The sequence below is a fragment of the Cynocephalus volans genome, chromosome 6 (assembly GCF_027409185.1).
Source record: "Cynocephalus volans isolate mCynVol1 chromosome 6, mCynVol1.pri, whole genome shotgun sequence".
NCBI classification, from domain to species: Eukaryota; Metazoa; Chordata; class Mammalia; order Dermoptera; family Cynocephalidae; genus Cynocephalus; species Cynocephalus volans.
In genome coordinates, this window is record NC_084465.1 from 67,965,385 (window position 1) to 67,984,233 (window position 18,849).

At 32.3% G+C, this 18,849-nt stretch overlaps 1 protein-coding gene across 2 annotated transcripts in view; it reads left to right on the forward strand.

Annotated features, from left to right (window-relative positions):
• The window catches only part of CASD1 (CAS1 domain containing 1), a 46,683-nt gene that overhangs the window by 14,675 nt on the left and 13,159 nt on the right, over positions 1-18,849 (forward strand). For both annotated transcript variants that reach the window (XM_063099655.1, XM_063099656.1), the window contains 8 exons: positions 54-98; positions 1,105-1,167; positions 7,923-7,967; positions 8,399-8,522; positions 9,736-9,950; positions 11,461-11,883; positions 12,949-13,038; positions 18,423-18,542. In XM_063099655.1, the coding sequence (XP_062955725.1) occupies positions 54-98; positions 1,105-1,167; positions 7,923-7,967; positions 8,399-8,522; positions 9,736-9,950; positions 11,461-11,883; positions 12,949-13,038; positions 18,423-18,542 (1,125 nt within the window). The remainder of the gene's footprint in view (positions 1-53; positions 99-1,104; positions 1,168-7,922; positions 7,968-8,398; positions 8,523-9,735; positions 9,951-11,460; positions 11,884-12,948; positions 13,039-18,422; positions 18,543-18,849) is intronic.

Sequence of the window (18,849 nt, forward strand, 5' to 3'; positions counted from 1 at the left end):
TTAATTCATACATTAATGTTGGGTGTTCTCTGTTGTCTCCTTTTTTATGGCAGCATGAAAACATTCCTTTTGAAGACAAGATTGCATCAGTTAAAGTGGTAAGTATATATATCCCAGTAGACTGAATGTTATAATGTTGAAACTATATTCACTAGTTAAGTTAGTTGTAGATCAGCTAATGCTTTGTACATACTAAATACATTTCAGTGTATTCCCTGAGAGTAGATAAGCATAGTAAGGTAATGGAATAAATGTTCCTGAGTTGTTTTACGTAATAAAATAGAAAAATTGGTCTCTCAAATTTTTATCTGGGAAAAAATAATCTTGGACATTAATTTGAAACCAGTATGTGTTAAGGATTAATGTTCATAAAAGAATATATGTAAATTTTCTGAATTCCCAATCACGGTGAGAATTCAGTGGGGATCAAGACAAAAGTGTTCTTGACCTAATGGAGCTTTCAAGTTATTGTAGTTCTCTACATGCAAATACAAGTGGAATAAGGATGGCAGAAAAGAAAAAAATAGGCCATCAGGAATTCATAGAGCAAGGAATTGAAAGAAGTCTTTCTCCTTGAAGAAGTCATGTTTTAACTGAACTCTCAAGGGTAGATAGGAGTTAGCCAGACTCAGCACGAGCATTATGGACACAAGGAACAGCACCTGCAAAGTCCTAGAGAAAAAAGAGCACATAGAACTTTCCTGGAGCTGAATGAGAACTGAAAGGGTACATACAGAGCAAGGGTAAAAGTGGCAGGAGAAAAGGCAGAAAGGACAGGCAAAGGCCAGAACCTGCACCTCCTCAACAATTTTAAGGACTTTAGATTTTATTCTGAGAGCAATAGAAAATTCCTGAATATTTAAGCAGGTTGTGGCAAGATCAGTTAAATTTATAAAAGATTACTCTGGCTAAAATGTGAAGAATAGATTAAATGAAGGCAAAATTGGATACAAGAATCATCATCAGATGCTTGCCAAATTGAGATGGGAGAGGACCAAAGTCATGTTCTATTTTTAAGTACTATGAGAGAATGTTAATGGCTATTTTGAATGGTGGAAATAAGTTTATTTGACTTTTTGTTTGCTTCTAACATTTCTCTTTTAGGATTTTCTGTGGCATCCAGAAGTTAATGGTTCTATGAAACAATGTATCAAAGTGTGGACTGAGGTCTGTATTTGAAAATATAGGCCTTTTTTTGAGCAACCAAATTTTAAAAATTTACAAGTATCTATTGTTTTTCTTTCCTTTCCTCACCTGTCCTACTCTCCTATAGTTTATGCCCAACTTTCTCGATAGCAACTCATTTGTGCTAGACTGATTCTAGCACTTTACTGGGAAGAGAAAGTATTGATCCAGTATCTCTACCCTGCTATCACCGTTCTTACCCTAAAGCAGATTATGCTTATACCAGAATTTCCATACTTAAAATTTTTTGTTACTGCTGTAGCTCAGCTAATTCAAACCAAGATAATCTCTCCAGCACAGTACACATTCTCTTCAACATTTTTCCACTTCATCCTTTAACCCATGCCCAGGTACCTCAGGAAACTTTTTTTTTTAATTTATAACCTTCTTCCCTTTCATCCTTACATTTGTAGCCCAGCAGACAAGACTAGTATGTTTTAGCTCATAATATTTGGAGATAAATTAGATATAAGTGTAAGCACACTGTTAATTTCAGAAAATCCTTAAGTTCTTACAAGTCTACTTTATAGTCTTCCACAGTAGTTTTCATGTAGCCCCTTGTCATTCCTTTAATTAAACCTGTATTCTTTCCCAGAGGCATTTGCATTTGGGATTGATAAAACAATACTCAATTTTGTTGACCTTGTTTTGCTTAATTACGTGTTCTGCAACAGTATTTCTTTTTCTCTTTTCACAGTAAGTGTACTGCAGCCACATCATACAATAATAGGCTTTTGTAGGGTCCCATGGAAACTTAGCCACCATTTTAAATTTTGTTTCTTTGGGAAAATGTGTTCAGGTTTCCAAAAAACAAACATGTAGACAGCTCCTAGAATTCAACTTTATGATAAATTGGGATCTGCATTTATTGTGTTTTGTTTTTATTGATACATTTTAAAATGTCTGGAAGTGAAGAATGTTCTATGTATGTTTAAAATGATTTAAACATATGTTCATTATCTGTGCTGGACCTGAAAGTATATTCATTGAAGTAGTAGAAATTCACAGTTAAGCAAACATCAACATAGTGTAATTTATAAATCCCATTAGATTACAGAAAAATTCTAAGTTATTTGCTAACCTGGACATACATATTGCATATCCAGATTTTCAGTTCATATAATTTGTTAAAACTAGTTTTTAAGCCCTAGATTCTGTTGTAAAATTCCCATGATTTGTAGGAGAAAAAGAAGATTCAACTTTTTTAGGTAGATGGACATGTAGTCACCTAAGATTGATTAGTTAATTGTTTTCATTCATTGAGGGAGTATGTATGTATGCACATGTGTATGAATTTATTTTTGACCATGGTTAACTGCTAGATCATGAGAATGCAAAGACCCACATTTTCATTATTATTGTACTATTGCTAGTTTTGTGCTGAGTATCAGAAATGTGGCTGGGAATTAGCCCCAGTCTCAGCCCTCAAGGAATTTGCTGTCTAGTACATAGTGACTTACTGATGAATAATGATATGGTAACTCAAAGGCTAAAACAGAATTGAGTACAAAGGCATATGAAAGCACCATGGATAGAGGCATTTAGGATGAGGGGTGGTGTGAGTATAGGTGATCTAAGAAAGTTTTACAGAGGAGGTAATATTTTCAGAACTACGGTTTAGAAAGATACACTCATTAACTGGAACAGCCTATAGACCTAAAAGCAAAGTTGAATTGAAAGGACTAAGTAGATTGTTATTCAGCAGATATGTAGAAATCACCTGTCATATTCTAGGCACTAGGCTAGACACTGTTGATACACAGGTTACCATAAAAGAGTTTTTCCCCTCAGAGAGCTTCTAGATGAGTGGCATACATAGGTAATTAAGGAAGCAATGTGACAAGTGCTAAAATAAGGGAAATGTAGTGTACAACAGGATTGCAGAGGGTAGGCACTAAGTGTAAAACTAATGGTCAGATAGTGATATTAAAGGTGAGGGCATGGAGTGAGAAGTCGGGTTATCCCATGCAAAGTAAACAGCATGTGCAACGATGCTGAAGATAGAATATATCCTGTTCAGGGAATCACCAGCAATTTTAGGTGGCTGGAACTAAAATACAATGTGCTTCATTTGTGCTTCATTTTGGTTGTTCTTTTCATCTGCTTCATTTTGGAGAGAGTTGATAATAGATGAGATAAGCAGGTATTAGATTATGAGTGATATTTTAAACCATGTTTGGGAAGGGAGAGTAGATTTATTTACCTATCTTTGTAGTTTTTAATTACTTTTAAATACTTCAGGGTATATTTCCTAAAAATAAGGACATTGGGTTGAATTTATTTTGAGGGTAGTGGAGAACCACTGAATGTTTTAAACAGGAAAAGGATGAGATAAAGTGGAGTAGTGGTAGGAAATCAGGCTAAACTGTGAAGAAACTCGCAATTTCAATTTAATTCTGTAGCTGTATGGAAGTCATTGGGAAGTCTGACCTACTTAGGTGGATTTGGGGAGTCTTGGTATGTGGATTGAAGTGATATTTGAAGTTACTTGAATGGAAAAAATTGAATAGACAAAGAATTTAGACATTAAAGAGAGAGCTTATGGGGAATAGAGTTATCAAGAAGATTCTGAGAAGCAGCAGTAAAAGGGATAGGAAGAGAAGCAAAAGAGGAAGGACTGTAATATTACATTCCGGGGAGGAAAAATCTTAACGGGGATAGTCAGTAGTGTCATTTTAGAAACTAGATAAGGTAGAATGAAGCTACAGAACTACGCAATCCAGTTTATTAATGCATTCTGAAGACAGTTTTAATGGATGGTGAAGCCCAAATCCAAGACATGGTAAATTGAAGCATAAATGAGAGATAAAACATTGGCATAGTGAGGACAGAATATTCATTCAAATAATCTGTTGGTTAAGGGTATGGGGGGAAGAATCTGAGAGTGAGACAGGATTGAAGGAAAAAATTTTTTAATTTATTTTAATCAACACTTTATTGTATATACTTACAGGGTACAATCTGATGTTTTGATACATATTTGTTGTATAGTGATTGGGTCAGAGTAGTTAATGTATACATCACCTCATGCATTTTTCAATTCTTTGGGGTGAAAACATTCAAAGCCTCTCCTCTAGCTATTGTGTAATATACAAAACAACTGTTAACCATAGTCGCCCTACTGTGCAATAGAACACCAGAACCTAATCCTCCTGTCTAACTGTAGTTTTGTACACATTAGCCAGCCTCTCCCTGTCTTCCTTTCCCCATTCCACTCCCCAATCTCTGGTAACCACTATTCTACTCTCTGTCTCTATAATATCAACTTTTTTTGTTTTGTTTTCATCTTTTTGTGCCTGGCTTGTTTCCTTAATATAATGAGCTCCAAGTCCATGCATGTTGTCACACATGACAGGATTTCATTCTTTTTCATGGCTGTATGGTATTCTATTCCATTCTATTCACATTTTTAATCCATTCATCCACTGTTGGACACTTAGGTTGATTCCATATTTTGGCCATTGTAAATTGTGCTGCAATAAACATGGGAGTATGGATATCTCTTGGACATACTGACTTCATTTCCTTTGGTTATATACCCAGTAGGTGGGATTGCTGGATCAAATGGTAGTTCTGTTTTTAATTTTTTGAGAAACCTCCATACTGTTTTCCATAATGGCTGTACTTGTTTATACTCCCACTAACAGTGTGCAAGTGTTCCCTTTTCTCTGTATCCTCACCAACACTTATTTTCTTTTGTCTTTTTGATAATGGCCATTCTAACTGGAGTGAGGTAGTATCTCGTTGTTCTTTTGATTTGCATTTCCCTGGTGATTGCTGATGTTGAGCATTTTTTTCATATGCGTCTTGGCCATTTTTGTACCTTCTGAGAAATGTCTATTAAGATTCTTTGCCCATTTCTCAATTGGGTTATTTGGGTTTTTACTGTTCAGTTGTTTACATTCCTTAAATTCTTGATATTAATCCTTTGTCAGATGTAGTTTGCAAATATTTTCTCCCATTCTGTAGGTTGTCTCTTTGCTATGCTAACAGATTCTTTTGATGTGCAAAAGCTTTTTAGTTTGATGTAAACTCATTTGTCTATTTTTGCTTTTATTGCTTGTGTTTTTGAAGACTTATTTAAAAATTTCTTGCTCAGTCATATGTTGTGGATCATCTCTCCTGTGTTTTCTTCTAATAGTTTCATAGTTTCGGGTTTACACTTAAATTTTTAGTCCATTTTGAGTTGATTTTTGTATATGGTAGGAAGTGAGGATCTAGTCTTACTCTTCTGCATATAGCTATCCAATTTTCCCAGCACCATTTACTGAAGAGAATATCTTTTCCCCAATATGTATGCTTGACACCTTTATTAAAGATCAGTTGGCTGTGAGTGTGTGAATTTATTTCTGGCCTCTCTATTCTGTTTCATTGGTCTATGTGTCTGATTTTATGCCAGTACCATGTGGTTTGGGTTACTTTTACTTTGTAGTATAATTTGAAGTCAGGTAATATGTTGCCTCCAGCTTTGTTTGTTTTTCCTTAGAATTTCTTTGGCTATTCTGGGTCTTTTTTGGTTCCATGTGAATTTTAGGATTGTTTTTCCTATTTCAGTGAAGAGTGTCATCAGTATTTTGATAGAGATTGCATTAAATGTGTAGATCACTTTGAGTAGAATAGCCATTTTAACAAAATTAATTCCTCCAATCCATGAACATGGGATAACTTTACATTTATTTATGTCCCCTTCAATCTCTTTCTTAAAACCTTTATAGTTTTCATTGTAGACATCTTTCACCTCCTTGGTTAAGTTTATTCCTTGGTATCTTTTTTTTCTTTTCTTTTTTTTGGAGTTATTGTAAAAGGAATTGTTTTCTTGATTTTTTTTTCTTTAAAGATAGTTTGCTATTAGTATATAAAAATACTTCTGGCTTTTATATGTTGATTTTGTATCCTGTAACTTTACTGAATTCATTTATTAGGTCTAACAGTTTTTTGGTGGAGTCTTTAGGGTTTTCTATATACAAGATCATGTTCTGTGCAAACAGGGACTGTTTGGCTTCCTCCTTTCCAATTTGGGTGCCTTTATTTCTTCCTCTTGCGGGACTTCCATTATGATTTTGAGTAAAGTGGTGAAAGGGGGATCCTTATCTTGTTTCTGATCTAAAAGGAAAAGCTTTCAGCTTTTGAAGGAAAAATTTTTGAGGATAAAGATTTAACACATTTTGGTTGAGAGAAGGAAGGAGAGTTGGGGAGGAGGACGAGATTGATACTGAGAACTGGAGAAGATCCATGGATCATTCTCCAGAAGTGAAAAGGGAGGGAGGGAATCTAGACACCGAGTAAGAGGTTAGCCATTGAAAGAAATAGGGACATATTTTTTTTTTTTTACTGTCTTGTCAGAAGAAGATAGGCTGGTTGTGTATACAGATGAAGTTGTAAGAATGGAGGAAAGAAGGCAAGAGTACACATGTCAGATGAATTATTTTTTCTCTGTGAAGTTTGAGAAGTAGACTTCATGCTGAGGAGAAGAAGGACAAGAGGGACCTGAATAAGGAGTATAAGGTTTGGGAATACCACTGGGAAGAATGAGAAGGGGAGCCAACTAGGAATGAGAAAAAAGAAAAAAATACTTTTTTCACTAAAAAATTCTCTAACAGTGTAAAATGAAGCATGCTAGACTGGAAATGGGCATATCTCTGAAGAGAAATGGGTTCATTTTGTTATTTTTCTCTATTTTCACAGTATGCTACACTGAGTATATATTATCTTTATAATAAGACGGTAACTATCATTTTAATTTTATGTAGATCTGATTTTTTAGAATTTCTTGCTTATTTTTAATTGTTTCTTGTGCACATGATTGTAATATTAGACCTTTGATATTACGGGAAATGCATTGAACTGAGAAGTCAGAAGAGTTAAGCTCTGACTCTGTCCCTGCCAGGCCTCAGCAATACCCAGTTAACCATTCCGAGTCTGTATCCTTGTTTTATAAGATGTGTATAATATCTTCCTGCCTACCTCAAAGAGTGGCAAGAATCTATATTAAAATGAGGTAATTTAAGAGGAAATACTTAGTAAATTACTAAGTACTATAATATTATATAGGTAGCATATATGAGGGTACTTCAAAGAGTCTGGAAAAATAAAACTAAAAGATAATATGAATCTTTCTATGAACTTTTTGAAGACATCGGGTATAGTTAGCTACATATATTCAACTATACTCAAATATACCATTACTATATATTATAATTAGTAAAATTTGCATTTGGTGAGGATTTGTAGGGATTTTTCCTTCCACATGTGGTCTTTAATAATTATCAGCTTTTTTTGTTAAATACACATTGGATTTAGCTTTCCCAAAAAACTATGTTTCTTTAGGTAACATAGTCTTGTATTGTATTTAATACTTATACTGTGTACCCTGTGGGCTTCTGTGAATACCTTTTAGTTGACACGATACACTAGAGCTTTACTCTAAGCAATTTGCTTAGAGTTTAAAACACTATTAGGTCATATTAGATTTCTGAGTGTTTTTTGTCTTTTTTAAGAACACCAAGAAATTAAACTATGCAAGCCTCATGCCATCCTGTATAACTATGTAGCCATGTAAAATTTTAGCCATTAGATTTCTATCTTGTTATAACATGAACCCACAGGGAATTACAGAAACTTAAAATGCATTTATAAGGAAGAAGAACTTAAATTTTAAGGAAAAAGTTAAATGATTGTACTTGTATTAATTCCCTGAACTGGATATAACACTATTATGAAGATTTTTCTTCCTTTAGGATTCTGTTGCAAAGCCCCATGTGATTGTAGCAGGAGCTGCCACAGTAAGTTACTATTTGTATTCTTACATAATGATTTTTGTTTCACACTTAAGGACATTCTAAGAAAAAGTTATGTTAGTAAAATTCTTGATCATACTTTTATTTTAATTTCTATTTCTATTATAATTAATCAGACAATAATTTTAATAAAAAGATCTGAATGAACTTAGGATATTTGGTATTAAATATTAGTATTATTTTATATTTAAAATTATATTTTCTTGAATGTTATACATTGAAAGTCTGATTTTAAGATACTTTTCCTAACTGCTTTCATATATTTCATGAAATAATTTGACCAAATTTTATTCTAATATTGAGTAAAAATGGGAATTGTCTTAAAATAACAACCTTTGTTATAATAGGTAAATTATATACTTTAATTTTACTGATAAATACTGAATACTAATTCAGTATTAATTTTTACTTCTTAGTGGTCCATCAAGATTCACAATGGTAGCAACGAAGCGCTTTCTCAATATAAAATGAACATTACCTCCATAGCACCACTTTTAGAAAAATTGGCAAAGACTAGTGATGTTTATTGGGTCTTACAAGGTAAGGAATGAGTAATGAAAAAATGTCGCTTTGTATATATTTTGAGGCATGAGTTTTTATATCATCTTCTGCTTCACAAAGCCAAATTACAGCTTCATGGGAATAAATTTGGAAATAAGGGTTGCAAAATTAGAATAAACTTGAGTTATTTGCTTTCCTTTCTTAAATTTAAGGAACAGACTAATAAATGTAATAAGTAAAAGCTAAATAAATAAAAAACATCCCCCAAGGAATCTCAGCAGGCAGAGTAGCTGTAGAATGTAACAAAGAGATAAGTCTTAAAGGCAACTGAGATATTTACCTCTGATTTTTTATTTCTTACAAAATATATTTATTGTAATTGAGAAATATAGAGAAAAATATTAATAAGTCTGTTTTATAATATTAGAATCATTGGAAGTAAACATACTTTTAACTTGACAATATATTTAAATTCACCCCATCTAGTTTATACTTGGTAATAAAATTATTTAAGAGAAAGTAGACATTAGGTCAATTCATTTCAGGAATTTATGAATATCCATAATTTAATGCTTAGCACAATATGAAATGCCTTGGATATTTTAGCAATTAAGCTGTTTTTCAGAAACTCATGATTATTTCCAAGTTAAATGTCAAGGAAATAAGAAACAAGAAAGGGTGATGCTAGTCTGTTTCACAGTCCGTTTTATTCCCAGACTCATTGTTAACCTTTATCTTACTAAAATGAGATAAAATTAAATTTAAATTATTTATAGTAAGTGAAAATAGACAGACCTTGATCCTCAATAATATTACAACCAAATTGTGTGAACAGAGTTTATGGAATTAAGCAGTGACGGGAGAAAAAAAAAAGATTCACTGCTATTCTTAATTGAGTAATCTTCCATATCCAATTTTAATTTCTTGTCACCCAGTATAACCCATCATCCAAGAATTGTAAACTCTTAAGACATGGTAAAACATAAAAATGTTTCCCCAAAGCTGTGTATATAGGGAAGAGACAAAAGTTCTTTAAATTTGTGGGAGATATTCACATTACTCAAAAATTGAATATGAGATAGGAAATCTATTGTAAACCTTGGCAAGCTTTATGTAAAAATTAATTATTAGACACCTGCTATCATCTGTACTTTAGAACAAAATATGAAATGTGGATTGACTAACTTGCACAATCACAATTTCTACCAATAGGGATTTTAAAATATGTTTTTAAAAATTATTTCACTTGCAGATCCTGTTTATGAAGATCTATTAAGTGAAAATAGGAAGATGATCACTAATGAGAAGATAGATGCCTATAATGAAGCTGCAGTCAGTATTTTGAATAGTAGCACCAAAAATTCTAAATCAAATGTTAAGATGTTCAGTGTTTCCAAATTAATTGCTCAAGAAACCATCATGGAGTCTTTGGATGGCTTACATCTTCCTGAATCAAGCAGAGAAACTGTAAGAATTCTTACATTTGTCAGTAGATGGAGATTGTATATGTCAGTAGATGGTTATAGCCATAAGTCACTATAACATGATTATAAATAAATTATTTTACTGAAATCGTAATTACTGATAGTTTAAAGATACGTCTAGAAATAATTTTGCTTTCTGTCATCTAGCTGAATATATGTGACAGTTTTAGTATACTCTGAGAAAAGTTATGGAAGAGAGGAAATGAGTTAATACACCTTGTCTCATAAGAAGCTTGCATAAGTTCTCAGCATACTCATGTCTGAAAACTACTACTTTATGTTTCCCTTACCTTAAACCTTAAGTTTACAAGACTAAGCTTCAGTGAAGAGCACTTTTTTAATATATAAATTAAATTGTATTATTTCCTTATAGCTCTTATACCCTAATCATTATTCAAGGTACAGAGTGGCTACTGAACAAACCTTGGTTGATTGGTGGAAAGAGATTTAAGTTAAGTACGAAAGAGAACTGCATAGTTATAAATTTTCACACACACAACAGATTGGAATTTTTTTTCTTGTAGAGCAGTGGTTCTTAACCTTTTTTGAGGGACACGTAAGCCCTTTCAGTATCTGATAAAAAGCAATGGTTCTCTTTCTCTCCTGCATAGATACATGGTTCTCCATATACTATAAGGGGCTTTTGTGGACCCCCCATCCCCCGGAAGCTGCTTAAAAACCTTATGATGGAACTTGTAAGCTAACATCTGCAAGATTTTCTAAACATTTGAGTACTTTGAATGCTTGGGTTTAAATAATCTAGAGTTCTACAGATGCCTGAACTATAAAGTTTTTATGAAACTAGTTTAACTAAATCTTCAATTAGAATCTTGACAGCTTGCTTAGAATAATTTTATTACAATCAAACCACGTTAAAGATTTTACATTTTGTTTAATGTTAAAAGTCTTAAAACTAGAATCCTAAATGATCTATAAGCTGTAAACCAAATGAAAGGCATTATTACAAATATTGTTAGCTAAGAATTAATAGTTTTTTGGTGGCAGTTATTTTACATTCTTTTTTTATATCTAAAGACTGGAACTCTATCTTAAATATCCTGGTATATTCTGTTTTGAAAGTCTGCTAATTAAAATTCTTTGGTCCTTGGCATTTGTCAATATTTTAACCGAAGTTCATGACCCATTAACAGTCATAAAATCAGTATTATATTTTTTTAGGTATAGAATAGAACAATGTCAGGCTGCATCCCAAGTAGTAAGCATAGGTATTGTTTCCTGTGAATATGTCCTAGGTGACAATATAAAATTAATTTTTTATTATGGATCATAGCTCCAAAAGTTAGAAACACCTTGAGCTAGCTATTACAGATTGAAGGAATACCATTATTTGCATGAGTTTTTGAAAATGGTAGCAAAAAGTACAAAAGCATTTTGGTTTCAGGGCTGAAAACTCAACGGTATTCACAGGAGAAAATCTAATGTGAAATATATCACTGACAAGATAATAACCAAATAACTTGATTTGTTCACAGAGTGCAATGATTCTTATGAACGTGTATTGCAATAAGATTTTGAAGCCTGTAGATGGTTCCTGTTGTCAACCTCGGCCTCCTCTTACTCTCATACAGAAGCTAGCTGCTTGTTTTTTCACTTTATCTATTATTGGATATTTAATTTTTTATATAATTCATCGTAATGCTCATCGGAAGAATAAGCCATGTACTGATTTGGAAAGTGGAGAGGAGAAGAAAAATATTGTCAGTAGTCCTGTGTCTCCATTAGAAATACTTTTACAGTCTTTCTGCAAACTTGGCCTGATTATGGCTTATTTCTATATGTGTGACCGTGCAAATCTGTTTATGAAAGAAAACAAATTTTATACACATTCATCTTTCTTTATTCCAATTATCTACATCTTGGTTTTGGGAGTATTTTACAATGAAAATACTAAAGAGGTAAGAGTAACTTTCTTTTTAGCTCATGTTATCTTTCTTATCTCATTACACACTCTAAATTAAAAAAATAATATCATTTGTCATGCCGGATAAAACAGACATTTATATAGATGAGGATGAAGGAATGTTAAGTTATACTTCACTTAGTAGACTCTTAACTGTTGCTTTCTCAGCGTAGTTTGGAGGAGGTTCAGAGAGTCACATGAAGATTGTTGAAAAGTTGGAAAATACAACCTGTGAAAAAGATGTCCTGAGTTAGTAGTATTTTGCTTGGGGATAGAGCAGTGGAAGCACTCCTGTTTTTACAGTGGTCTTCAAGCACATGATACTATTATCTTTTATAAAGTAAAAAATATATAATTATATTAACAAATGCCTATATGGACATACATATTTTATACTTATTTATCAGTCAGACACGCATATATATACACACACAAATTAGAACTTACATAATGATGTGCCCACTACTCACAATATTCTGAATTTCCTATTTTAGAATTGTTGTCATTGCTCAGAATGTTTGTATAACTTCTTTACAAGGCATGATTTATTTGAATTAATAAATTCTCTTGTAAAACGTAACTCTCATATAAGGATAATTAATCAGGTTTTCAACTCCAGCAAGGATATACTAGGGAAAATAAATTATAATAATGGAGCTTTTTCTAACAACAAAGTATAAGGGAACTATAAAATCTTTTTTTAACTCTGAGATTCTAAGATTTTATTGAAGAAAATTATAGAATGCCATTTTTAGATTTATAAATACCCACATCTGTCATAGTTTAAATGTCATTTTAATATAAAACCATAAGGATCAACTTAAATATTCAAAATTTCTTTTAGTTTATATTTATTTTCAAATTTCTATTCTAGTTAAAATAGTTTTATTTCAGCTTTTAGCAAGAAATGAAATGGCAGTTTTTAACTGCCCCCCCCAAAGGTTCTTTTGACAGAAGTATTAGCTTTATGTTCTGTAAGAAAAAATTTAACATACTTAATATATACTGTCCAATATACTTTATGATGAATTTTAAAACAGATTTTGGTTTCTTTACACAGACTAAAGTATTAAATAGAGAACAAACAGATGAATGGAAAGGCTGGATGCAACTTGTGATTTTGATTTATCATATCTCTGGAGCAAGTACAGTAAGTATTTTGAATTTACTTAATTCAGAAAGTATAGGAAATAATATCACTTTAATGTTTCTTTCAGGGCACTGAATTCTTGTATTTTATATTCTCTACTTGTTATAGACCCTTCTTATTTCCTACCCAGTCTTTCTGCCTTCCCATTCTTCTCCCAACTCTTTGAGAATGTGTAATTTTAAAAGCAAAATGCATTTTTTAAAAAAAGATTTAGACATTAACTGATCTGTACTTAGTTGGCCTTAATTATAATATTATAGAAATAGCTGATGCCTAAGGATATTATTTCATGTCATCTTGTTGAACAACTAATTAAAAGTATCAAGAAACTTTGTAGATGACAAGTACAGAGGATTTAGAATAGGCAAGTTACTATCTACTATCAAAAGAAATCAAATTAGATTATTATATTTTATATTCCACCCTTCACTGTATTTTAGGAAGTTTGACCAACTATGCTTACATCTTGAAAGATTAAAAAACTTAGAACTCTCTTGCCCCAGTGTTCAGAATTCAGATATAGCTGGATTGCCCTTGTAGACCAGGTAGGGCATATCATACTTCCTACATATTATCTCCTCCATGCTATGGAGGACCCTTACTTTAGTCACCCAGTACCTTTTGTACCTGGACAAAATTCTTGTTTTCTTCTCCCTAGGTGTCTTAAAAGACTTAGGATTCTCATGATCCATGGCCACCTTGGATATGGCAGGATTAGAAAAAATGTATTCATTCTGAGTTGTAACATACCGGCTACATTACAGTTAAAACAAGCTTTTGTGGGGCCAACCCCGTGACTCACTCGGGAGAGTGCGGCGCTGGTAGCGCCAAGGCCGCGGGTTCGGATCCTATATAGGGATGGCCGGTGCGCTCACTGGCTGTGTGTGGTGCAGACAACACTGTGCCGAGGGTTGTGATCCCCTTACCGGTCAAAAAAAAAAAAAAATGGGTGAGCCTAAAAACCACTTTCCACACAATTTTTATAGTAAAGATGCAATCTGACTTCTATAAAATATGTTGAGAAAATTTAAGAAACTCATTCATAATTTGGGAACTGAGCTGTTTTTTATTGCTTTATTTGCCCATGTTAAACCCATCTATAAACAATAATTTGAATCAATGATAAATTGAGTAAGAGGGAATATTACCAGAAAGTATTCTAAAAATTTCATAACAGCAATTAAGAAGATAAATAATTTTATTACTGGGATTTTTCAGGTAGCTCCAGCAATTTGAAAACAATTCTTTGTTGTCTTATTATTTTCAAAAATGGTTGGTGATTTTTATAGATCGTTTGTTTGAAGAGCAGAAGCAGAGGAATGAAGTGTAATTTTTACTGAAACGATATGGCTATGATATGTATATTTGTGGCAACAGTGAAATTCCTGTGATACTGCAACTGAAGGAGAGCTAGTGAATTTCATAGTTATGGAAGAGCCAGGACAGTAAAAGAGATCCAAGGCAAGGAGGAATGGAGATAGTAAGACTTAGTTTTTAAGCCCAGCTCAGAATTTGCAGGATAAATCTAGAAAGTCTCTAAGAAGTAAGTAAAAATGAATATTGAATCCTAGAAATATCTCTGGCGTATGAATAAAGACTGGGTTTATCTTGTGGGGAAAAAGGGGCTTTGTTTTAAGAAAATGCTGCTCGAGACATAATTAATTGCTGATACCACTGTAAAAAAAAAATCAGGTAGAAAGAATTAATGGCAGATTAAGTTCCTCAATTCAGTGATTTCAGAAAGGATTTAGATCATAAAAGAATGAAGTCAATTTGGCATTCTATTATAGTCATTTACCAACCTAAAATTCTAGAAGATCTTCTTAAACTACATACCAGTACATTCTAAGTTACAATTAAAAAAAAAAAAAATCCTGCTTTGGTAAGATATACTTTTCATTAACAGATCATCTGTAATGATCAATGAATATATCTCTTACTTTATATAGGATTTTGTAGTTCAAATTACCTATATGTACATTGGCAAAGCATTATTAATACAGTTTATAACATATCTTAGGATGGATTCTTAGATATTTGAGGAATTACTCTCATTAAAAACTTTTTAACTGCCATAGTTATTTTAATTACCTAATCTTAATGTTTTTTATTTTCAGTAAAATATGTCAAACTTTAGTTGTGCCATGTTTTTATGCCAAAAGAGAAACTGTCAAATTCCAGAGAATTACTAAAAAAATCCAGATGGTCTGGCAGATTGTAACTGTTAGTATAAACATTCTTTTAAAATATAATTTATATCAAATATGGATAAAATGCTGAGTTTAATATGGAGAGAGCAACAAGTTTGGTATATACAGTAAATGATTTGGTGTTCGATTGGTTTTTTGCCTTTGAGAGTTTGTAACTTTCATGAAAAGACCTGAGTAAAAGATCATGAGGAAAATTTGGGGGACTAGAAAAAGAACAGAACCAGAAGCTAGCCTGGCTCCTAAATCTAATGAAGTTGGAATTCCAAATATATTTTCAATACTAAAATTTTGTTTTACTTAATACTTGACTCATGAAAGACAAAAGGAAAACAGTTTGGATTAAAAGAGACTAAAGAGGCATGAGAACTAAATGCAATATGTTGTCCTTGATTTGAGGTTCCTAGATCAAAAAAAATTTTTTTTAACCATGAAGGATATTACTAGAATAATTGGAGAGATTTGAATATGGATTGTATAGTAGATATTATTATATTCTTGTTAAATTTCTTGGGTATGATAATTATAATGTGGTAGTGTAAGAAACTGTTCTTTATTCCTTGGAGATACGTGATGAAATATTTAGGAGCACTGTCACATGGTCTGCAACATACTTTCAAGTGGTTCAGCATGCTATATGTGTCCATTGTACTATTCTTACAACTTTCCTGTTGCTTTAAAATATCTTAAAATAAAAAACTGGGAGAAATAGAACATGAAATTTGTAATAGGCCAACATTGGCAGGAACTTGGAAAGTTGTTGTGATAGTGTTTAATTGAGTTTAAGTGAATTGCATTTATTTTTTAAATATAATAACCAAGGTCCGACTTTGCAGTCCCAGTCTTGAAGGGACTTGAAAGCATGTTTTATGGAGAGTGGTTAAAGTAATTGGGAACGGTTAACCTAGCTTTGACATCTGTTTTCAAATACTTATAGAGCTATCAAATGTAAGAGTGATTTAACTCAGCCATATGGCTGTAGAACTGGACTCTCCTTTATGGTAGCCACTAGCTACACGTGACTATTGAGCACCTGAATGTAGCTAGTCAGAATTTTAAAGTGCTGTAACTGTGGAACACATACCAGATTAAGAATGATTTGTTATGATAAATTTATACTAAGTTCAAAAACTTCATATAAGAAAAGAATGTAAAACATCTTATTACATGTTGAAATGATAATATTTTGGATATTTGAGTAAATAAAATACATTTCTTAAAATTTGTTTCACTTTTTTTTTTTTAACTTTTTAAATGTTCTGGTAGCCACATTAAAAGATTACTTATGGCTCACATTTTATTTCTATTTGACAATGCTGATCTAGAGGGCTGAAGCTGGTAGCTTTTATCTATAGTTAGATTTCAACTTTTTATGAAAAGGAACTTTATAGCAGTTAGCCATCTGAAAATGGATTGCCTTGGGAGTTTGTAAGTTTTCTGCTATTAAAAGATGCTTAGGTAAATCCACAAAGGGGATGTTTTAGAATGCATTCAAGAATGAGAAAAGGATACAGATTTGGATTAGATAAATTCTGAGGCTATTTCAGTACTATATTTCCAACCTTTATGCCTGTGATTGCTAATATGTTATATCTTCATTAAAAATTTCTGATCTAATAATGAGATGATACATTTAAAAAGAACTAATGATGAAGGGCAATAAATAAAAATCCTATGTTTGATATATAGTTTGTTGGTGCTATAGGAACTCAGAGGAAGGAGAAATGACTTTCATCAGAGAATAAAGATTGGAATTTTGAACCAGGAAGAATAGGATTTGAATAAGCAAAATGTGGTTAGGGAATAAACATTCCAGGGCAGAATAAATAGGTAAACAAAAGAGAATTAACCAGGAAGCATAAGAAGGAGCAATTTTAGAGACAGAGAATCTATCAGGTTGGTTAGAGTAGCAGCTATGTAGAAGAATTTATGATCTATTGTAGTTCAGATTTTTTTTTCTTCCAGAAAAAATATCCCTCCAAAAAAGAAAGATATGCATTCAAGGATGTATGCAGAAGATACATACATTTGAGGCCTTATAAAGTCTACTTAATGTGTCCACTTAATTACTTAATTTTATCCTACAAAGTATCACTTGGGGAAGGCACATTTACCTAAAATGGCCATAAGCAGTGTTAATCAATCCTTGGTATTTGCAGAGGTGATCAGATGGGTCTATAAAATAGAAGCCAAAGAAATTTTGCATAGATTCAGTAATTATCTTGAAAAGAATGGCCTTATAATTGCAAAGGTTGGATGTTACTCATCAAACCTTTTAAAGATCATTTTTAAAAGCAGTACACGGGTTATGTTGTGGAGATAGTGAATATACACCTAAAGGACCAGTGGGTGGTGGACAGATGGAATAGCAGTGTTCTAAGGTTATAAGAATTAGTACTTACAAATGGGATTACATTTCTAGTGACTCCTGTCATATGTAGATTTGAAATGTGTTGTATTTTATTTAATTTAGACAGAAGTAAAGATGTGAATCTCTGAAAAATCATGACAAATGACTCGGGCTTGGTCATGATTAAGACTGTGATGTAGGAGTGTAAAATGAAATTGTCTCATAAAGTAAGAATGCAAGGAAAATTATATTTCTAAATTGTCTTTGCATATATTTTTGAAAATATGTATTTTTTGCTAGTCGCTTGACTATTTTACGTACAGGTCTAAAGTCTCTATGTTTAAGGGGGCCAAAAATGTGGGATTTATGTTTGTTTTGTTTTTCATCTTCTCTTTGCAGAAATGTGAAATTCAGGGTAATCTTGTATTCAGGATATGTGATGATTAATAATTATAGCTATCATATATTGAATTCCATTTGGGTGCAATTTAATATACAAAGTGATTCACATTTATTATCTCATTCATTCCTTGCAAGAACCCTCTAAGGAAGGAGATGAGAGTCTCATTTTGCAGATCAGAAAACTTAAACTTAAAGCGACATAGCTAAGAAAGGGGTAGAACCAGAATTTGGACCTAGGTCTATCTGATTCCAAAGCCTACATTTTTGTAATCCCTGCTATAATGCCTAGCCTTTGAAAATAGTTCTTTTTATTAAGCTAATGCCAAATGATAATGATGATTCATTATCTTTGTTAAGTGTACTTGTTATAATTCAAGGTGCAATTGATGATAACATACATTTTACCTGTTTACTTTTGTCCACAGTTTTTGCCTGTATATATGCACATTCGAGTTCTGGTTGCTGCATATCTCTTTCAGACAGGATATGGGCATTTCTCATACTTTTGGATCAAAGGAGACTTTGGAATTCATAGAGTATGTCAGGTAGGAATACATCCAGTTATTTTCTTTTTCTTTCAACTCAACATGCTTTTGTGCCTAACTGTTGTGAAAATATAAATATGGTCATTGTAAGACCATGAATAATTTGATTTTATGAAATAGCACTTAAAAGTTATATTATTTCTGTGCTCTAAGTTTAGTAATTTCAGATAAATAATTTATTAGTGATGGAAAGAAAATATAATTTAGATGAATATATAATAAAAGCACCGGTACATAAGGGACAACATTGCTGATTCACTTTTGTAGAAATGTACACAGTTACTTAGAATTATTATAATGTGCTGTT